We start from the raw sequence: 7,500 nt of genomic DNA on the forward strand, positions 1-7,500 counted from the left end.
TCATTGTGTGTGTGTGTGTAGGCCTATGTATGTATGTGACTGTCAGTCACAAGTTTATATTCTACGGATGTTGTTCAGTGCTGTATGCGCGTTCGCGGTTCCATGTGTACTCTACTCTTGTGTACTTCATATTCGATGAGCTGATTATCTCTCGTCTCGTGTACTTCATATTCGATGAGATGATTATCTCTCGTGTACTTCATATTCGATGAGCTGATGATCTTTCTGTGTGTGTCAGTGTCTTGGGCGTATCTGTCAGTCACATGTATATTATACGGTAACCGATGTTCAGTGCTGTATGCACGTTCCGCATGTTCTGCTGCAGCTGTAGGATATCTTGGTATTTGATCACCTTCTATATAAAATCACCTGCTCGGCTTTAATGACTTAACCTCTATTTAAAAAAATATATAATTTGCCACCCTCTAGTTTTTGGTGAAATTACGTCTTTGTTTTGAGCGCCAGTGCACGTTTCATGCGCGTGCACGCGAAAAAAATGCGCGCGAAAACTCACCACCCCGCCACTGATGTAAAAAATCCTGGAAGAAACACTGTATTACGTATTGATTTCTGTATTGAACTGTGTTGTGTTTTGTCTGTGCTGGTTTGTTGTTGTGTAAATATTGTGGAGAGGGTGCATCTGTAAAAGCGGCATTGGTCTCAGTGTGTATCCCCTGTGCAGGTTAAATGGACCTATCGCTAAGCCACGCCCCAAAATAGAAATTGTCCAATCATATCACAGCAAAAGTCACTACAGGCAGGAAACTCGGACAAACAACTCACTAATATCTGATGGTGAAAAGTTTCTAGACAAAAATATTCTTGTCATCTTTAAAAAACATGTCTACTACTTGTTGTGGTAAATCAGAAATCAGAAATTTGCCAACTCCCGCCATTGTAAGTCTTTGAATGTCATTCAGTCACGGTCGGTCAGTCAGTCACTGTCAGTGAAGCGTTGTTTGTTTGTCCTAGTTTTCAAAGGGGGCGTGGCTTAGCGGTCCATTAAAGTAGGACAACAGTTAGAAAGCCTTGTGATGGGCTGGGCAGGGAGGGTGGGTCTAACAAAAAAGAAGAAGAAAAAAGAGGGGGGGGAGCAATTCTTCCTTCTTTTAGCATTATGACTGCCAATGGCCCCTGGGGGGGGGGGATTCCATCAACGTTGCTAAAGGACAATTCAGGCTTATTTTGATAAGTCTCCCGAGATCAAAATAAGCCTAGATTGTCCTTTATGACGTTGATGGAATACCCCCCTGGTTTTGGTATAGATTACTTTTCCTTAGGACAACTGATGGATAGATGATTCACTTACGTAGACAAAAGTATTTGTTGTAAGTCGCTTTGGATAAAGGCGTCTGTTAAATCTCAGAAATGTAAATGTGACTGTGACGTGAAACGACGACAAAAAAAAGTACCGTTCACACTGCTTGCAGAAGTGCACAGAGACTTGCTTGGGGATGCCCTCGGATATGTCCACGGTGGTGCGCAGGCAGGACACGCACATGTTGGCAGGGTTGGGGGGGATGGGGATGCCACACGTGCAGCACAGGCTGGGGGGAAGAGGCGAGAGGATGGGTTACACCACAGCAACATCCACCTACTCAAATACTTCACTGGAAACACTTCTTTAATATAATACTATTCATCAACTTCTTTATAATGGAACAAATATTGACTACATACATTCTTGAGTGCTGTCCAAGGTTCCCCCCCCCAGATGTTTTCCTTGGCAGGCACAGAGGCCCACGAATCAGCATCCAGAGTTGCCAACATCACCAACATTTTCTATTATGTTCCATCTAAACCAAATGGGGGGGGGGGCTATTCAATGGTAGGGCAAACTCTCATCCACAGAAACTGATGGCCAGGAAAAAGCTGCTTATTTCACATTAGCTGTGAATACCGCAACCTGACATTGCTATATGAGTTTGTTGAATTCTACTTACATGTTCCCCTGGCTGCTTGTGGCTGGCGCTTGCATGTACTCCATGATCAGCGACTCGGGTGTACCTGTAAGATCTAGATGAAGAGAGACCAAGTCAGTCGGATTCCTTTGTAATGAAGCAAAGATAGTGAGCTGAGGTAAATTTTGGAATTTCAAAAGCATCATTTGCAAGATGTGACATTCAACTCATGTTCACATAAAAACTCATCTCATTTATGGGGCTAGAGTGGACCCCAAACCTGGTGAACAGAGTCTTTACTGACAGTATTCTAACAACTAAAATAAAGTAAGTTCCAGGAGAAACTTTGTGGGCTTGCAAAGTGTTATTTTGGTAGTGGAAAAGGTTTAAAGTTGTTTTTGTAGATAGATAGATTTGCTGGGTAGTTGAAAGAAAGTGAGATGGCCTTATTATGGTAGTGGATGAGATGGTTGGATGGATAGATGAAAAGAGATATAGGCTAGTAGAGGAGAGAGGGGAGGTATAGAAAGATCAAACAATGAAGAGGTTAATCTGCATGACTGGTGAAAGGATGATGGCTAGGTAGTTGAAAGTTTAGATAGATATATGGTTGTGACAGAGTATGTTAGCAGGTCATAGATAGCATGCTAGAATGTTAGACAGACAGATAGATAGACAGAATGAGGCTGGGAAGCTCAGTGAAGTGGTTAGAGTTGGTTGGAGAACCGGATTTGGACCGTTTTTGGTGTTAAAAAGGTAACTAGTTGCTTAAGCAAGCCCACTTAATTAATGTCAACGATGTCTATGGGTGATGACAGTATCTGATCTGTGATCCACGTTGTATCCTCTCTACTCGGATTCCAGAAATCCAGCCGAGTGAAGAAGCAAGCTAACTCACTCACTCACTAACTAACTGTGTTTACAGTTCGTGTACATAACGGTTCGTTTTTTGTTTGCAAGCTTAGATGTGAGAAGGTAAAGGTAACGGTTACACTTCGAAGGGGAAGAGATTTAAATGTCAAGCTAACTAAGCTAGCTAGCTAGCTAACACAGCTCACAACACATGGGAGTATCGTTGTCTGGATCATTTTTCCGTGACAGTTATGGGACAACATACAACGAACTTTGTCCAAAGCGTGGCCCTAATATGTATGTAAGCCCATCTAACAAAAAGGGAAAACAATACTTACCGATAATTTATTCCATCAACACGTTGTAATACCTCCACGTTTTCTCCACCAGAGACTGGGAAGGCACGGCCCGGGTTGATGACGACACATGTCGCTTCCGCATGGTAGAAGGGGACCCCCCCTACTAGCGGGGACACCTCTGCCTGAGTACAGTAGCTTCACGAACCATTCAGTCCATAGAGTCGGAAGAAACCAACTTATTTCCTTCAGAAATTACACGATACGAAGTTATTCCGATAAAAAAAAAAAAAGGATCTAAAGATGCACATGAACTCGCATTTATTATTTGAATGGTGTGAATTGTGCGGATAAATAATACTGCGATATAAATAAACTATGAAATTACTAGCTGTCACAACCATGATCATGTAATGGCTAAACATGACGGATATGCATAATATCCAAGAACACAATTATGAAATAGAAGGATTGGACATACAATTATATGCTTTGTCTCAATCAATTAATAATGTGCAATAATTATCATCTTCCTTTTGTTTAACATCATCGTCAATAGGCTACAAAGGGATGATGTTACAGATTTGTTCAAATCGACATAGCATTTATTTATCAATGTTTAATAGTGATCAAGTCACATCACATGGCCCTCGGTGCTTGCCGTAAGTCTGGTCAGACAGTCCACTCCGGGGGTGGTCATCGTACACCGGCCAATAAATTAGCCACACGTCTTTCAGATACGCGATTAACCCCCAGCACAATGTTATACTTTACAAACATAATATTCACAAGCGACATTATTTACCCTTTCGGTCTAAAAGGTGGTGCATGTACGGTGATGTACCCCTAAACAAGGAATCAACAATCACACCTCACGTACTCGAAATGGTGCGCTCCGGTACACGCATGGGGTCCGGGCCGGTGGAGCCAAACCCCCCCTGCGTCGCCCACACAGTTTTGACAGAGCAGTGTTTACAGCTGGGGATGTGGTGAAACATGTCAAGGCTGTAGTTTGCTTTCAAGCGATGTAGGGAGGGGGGATCTCATCTCGTCAGCATAATATCTGCTTCACTATCTCCAAACAGTGGGCTGCGCCTGGCGAAGCGCATTCTCCTCCTCCTCCGTGTAAGGTAGTGATACCATGGACAAGGAGGGATCACCGCTGGTTCACTGCTCATGGGGCTTCGTGCGCTTTGAGTGAGCCAGCCGGAGAGCAGCGTCTCTCGCCCGGCTGTCTACCAAGACTGATCCCGCTGTCTCTTACAAGACATCCATTGGTTACACACGTGTGTCGCTGCCATCCGCTTTTGTGAATTCATTCAGCTTTCTACTTCACGAAAAAATGGACTGAGGTTTTTTGGGGGTATCGACAACAACAACAACCTGCCCGTGATTTCTTGTTTAGTATAAATGATAGAGGATACGATGACACTGCTGTCTCTTTTGGGTCGGATCATGCGTTATTTTCTGCTCAGACCGGAGACCTTGTTCCTGCTGTGCATAAGCCTGGCTCTGTGGAGTTACTTCTTCCACACGGACGAGGTGAAGACCATCGTCAAGTCCAGCCGCGATGCGGTCAAAATGGTCAAGGGGAAAGTGGCGGAGATTATGCAGAATGAGAAATTCGGGGGAGGTCTCGATGTCCTGGACGCGGAGTTCTCCAAGACGTGGGAGTTCAAGAGCAACAATGTGGCGGTGTACTCCATCCAGGGCCGGCGGGATCACATGGAGGACCGCTTCGACGTGCTCACTGACATCGTGAACAAGAGTCACCCGTCGATATTTGGTATTTCGATGGACACGGGGGAGAGGTAAGACAGTGAGCAGGTGTATGTTTTGTTATTGCCTGTTATATGTTATGGTGCAGGTGCAGGTACATGTCTTGTTATTGTCTCATTGTCTGGCAAGTTTATTTGTACAGCACATTAATACAACAGGGGCAATTCAAAGTGCTTTACATATAGCATTAAAAAATACTGAAAAAGAAGGATAGTAATAAAAAAATTTGAAAAAAATGTCAATAATGGATAACACAATGAATAAAGAAAGATATAGATACAAGTGTTATTACTGCAACTGTATTCAAGCCGCTGGTACACTGTTACACTACGCTGCCTGTTAACTCTGCCTGTTACACAATGCAATATGACATTTTAATGGTTATGATGAACCCCTACAAGCTTATCCAAACGGATTCATATATGCCTGCTGTGAAGCACTACCAAGATTAGATCAAGTTTTACAGTTTTACAGACATAACAGGATTCTGTGGTATGCTTGTCGATAAAGTCTTTAAACCGATTATTTTAAAAAAGCTTGCGGGGAGGGAAATGGGATTAAAACAGGTTCCAACGTGTGGGCTGATGTGAAGATTTGATGTGCCTGTGATCTGATAATTCCCAAGGAGCCATTTGAGTTTCTTTCTCAATCAGATACTTCTGGTGCCACTTATAACTCACTCATAGCCCCCCCCTCACCTGGCACTATGGTTACAGCCATATGTTCCTTGTTGTGGTCACAGAGGGTAGCTGGACCGCGACCACCGCAGTCACAACGTGTCAATCATTGTCGGTGGTGCAGCAGCAGATATAACCGCCAGTTAGTCAGACAGAAACTCATAAGCTTGTGTCTCAACCAGCCAGATGTCCATAGAGGAACACTGTGTCCAATCGCCGGTTAGTGTGTGTGTGTGTGTGTGTGTGTGTGTGTGTGTGTGTGTGTGTGTGTGTGAGAGAGAGAGAGACAGAGAGAGAAAGAGTACATGCGCCAGAGTGTGTGTGCGTGTGAGAGTGCGAGAAAGAGTGTGTGTGTCTCGTTCGTTCATTTGTGTGTGTGTGCGTGCGTGTGAGAGTGCGAGAGAGAGTGCGTACACCTAAGTGTGTGTGTGTGTGTGTGTGTTTGTGTGTGTGTCAGTGCGCATAACTGTGTGTGTGTGTGTGTGAGAGAGCGAGAGAGTGAGTGTGTGCACCTAAGTATGGGTGGGTGTGTGTATCAGTGTCAGTGCGCATAACTGTGTGTGTGTGAGAGAGTGAGAGAGTGAGTGTGTGCACCTAAGTATGTGTGTGTGTGTGTAACGGACCGTGGAGCGCTGATGGATGCTGATCTCCAGGCAGGTCTGAATACTAACCTTGTCTCCCCGGGCCTGCAGCCTGCAGCTGGGGGACAGCCCAGTGTTGACGCTCTGGAGACACGTGAATAAACTCACTGACAAAATGCTTCCTGACAGGACTCCTTCCTGACCGCCCCCCCGCCCCCCCCACTCCCTCACGCAGCCTTCTTTCCACCGATCAACTCCCTCCCTCTCACTGACCCCTCTCTTTCTCCTTCTTCCTCTCATCCCGGTTCTCCTTCTTCCCCCCCCCCCCTTCTTTCCTCCCTCCCTTTTTCCCCCCCCCCCCCCCCCCCCCACACACACACACACTTTTCGATGGTTTTTCTCTTTTTCAACAAATTCTTTGTCTCCTTCCGTCCCCTCCCTCCCCCTATCTCCCCCTCATCGCACCTGTCTGTTGTGAGTAGGCTGATCCGTAACTGTTGGCACAGTGATCCAGCTTTCCTCACCCGGGCTGAACGGGGCATGTTGGTGGTCCGTATCTGAGCCAGCAGCACATCGGCTCTCACATACTTTGTGTGTTTGGAGTCGAGGCAAAGAGAAGATGTTTTTACATTGACATTTTTTGGTATTTAGCAGACGCCTTTTATCCAAAGTGACAAATACAGATCCAAATGCAATTGACTAAGTAAGTGAATCATCTATCAACCAGTCATAGCAGGAAAACGTAAATCTATGCTCTGGGCCATTGGCAGTCTAGGGGCCATTGGCATTCGTAGTGCTAGAAGTAGGAAGATTATAATATATATTATATATATTAATCTTTTTTTTATTTTAATATATATTAAACAAAGAGGGGAAGTTGATGTCTCAGGAGGGACCTGTCCTAACCCTAACCTGTTCTAACCCTACCCTGGCCTAACCTTCGGGTTCTACCCACTTGCCAAATCTCCCCCTGCATGCTTCATCTTCCTATTACCACTCTCTTCTCTCTTTCTCTCTCTTTCTCTCTCTCTCTCTTCTACCTTTTCTCATGCGTATGCTCTTTATGTACCTCTCTACTTGCCTCAAGGCACTACTGGGCTGTGGCTCTTGCTGCTGTTGTTGTTGTTGCTGCTATTCCAAGGATCTCCCTTCCTACTCTCTGGGGGGTATTCCATCAACGTCGCTCGAAGGAAAACCTAGGCTTATTTTGATCAATCCCGCAAGACGCAATCTCGCAAGGATCTTGCGAGACTTATCAAAAATAAAGCCTTGGATTTTTTTTCCCCTTTAGCGACGTTGATGGAACACCCCCCTGACCTGATGTGGTCTGTTGTTGTGAACGCAGAGTTGGATTAGTCTGGTCTGGGGCGGGCTGCGAACGATAACATTCTAAATATAGAGTCTGGAGACGGAG

General features: G+C 45.0%; 2 protein-coding genes across 2 annotated transcripts in view; one reads left to right on the top strand and one right to left on the bottom strand.

The window, feature by feature from the left end:
* Positions 1 to 3,172, bottom strand: part of nmd3 (NMD3 ribosome export adaptor) — a 41,572-nt gene extending 38,400 nt beyond the window's left edge. The window contains exons 1-3 of the mRNA XM_080532635.1: positions 3,092 to 3,172; positions 1,944 to 2,016; positions 1,413 to 1,547 (exon numbers count right to left, since the gene is read on the bottom strand). Coding sequence (XP_080388761.1) covers positions 1,413 to 1,547; positions 1,944 to 1,987 — 179 coding nt within the window. The 5' untranslated portion in view covers positions 1,988 to 2,016; positions 3,092 to 3,172. The remainder of the gene's footprint in view (positions 1 to 1,412; positions 1,548 to 1,943; positions 2,017 to 3,091) is intronic.
* Positions 3,173 to 4,459: 1,287 nt separating this feature from the next.
* The window catches only part of ppm1lb (protein phosphatase, Mg2+/Mn2+ dependent, 1Lb), a gene marked incomplete at both ends in the record, with an annotated part of 62,686 nt that continues 59,645 nt past the window's right edge, over positions 4,460 to 7,500 (top strand). The window contains 2 exon segments of the mRNA XM_080530692.1: positions 4,460 to 4,835; positions 4,838 to 4,860. Of these exon segments, the coding sequence (XP_080386818.1) occupies positions 4,460 to 4,835; positions 4,838 to 4,860 (399 nt within the window).

This window comes from Nansenia antarctica (genome assembly GCF_963989245.1).
Source record: "Nansenia antarctica genome assembly, chromosome: 5".
Lineage (NCBI taxonomy): Eukaryota > Metazoa > Chordata > Actinopteri > Argentiniformes > Microstomatidae > Nansenia > Nansenia antarctica.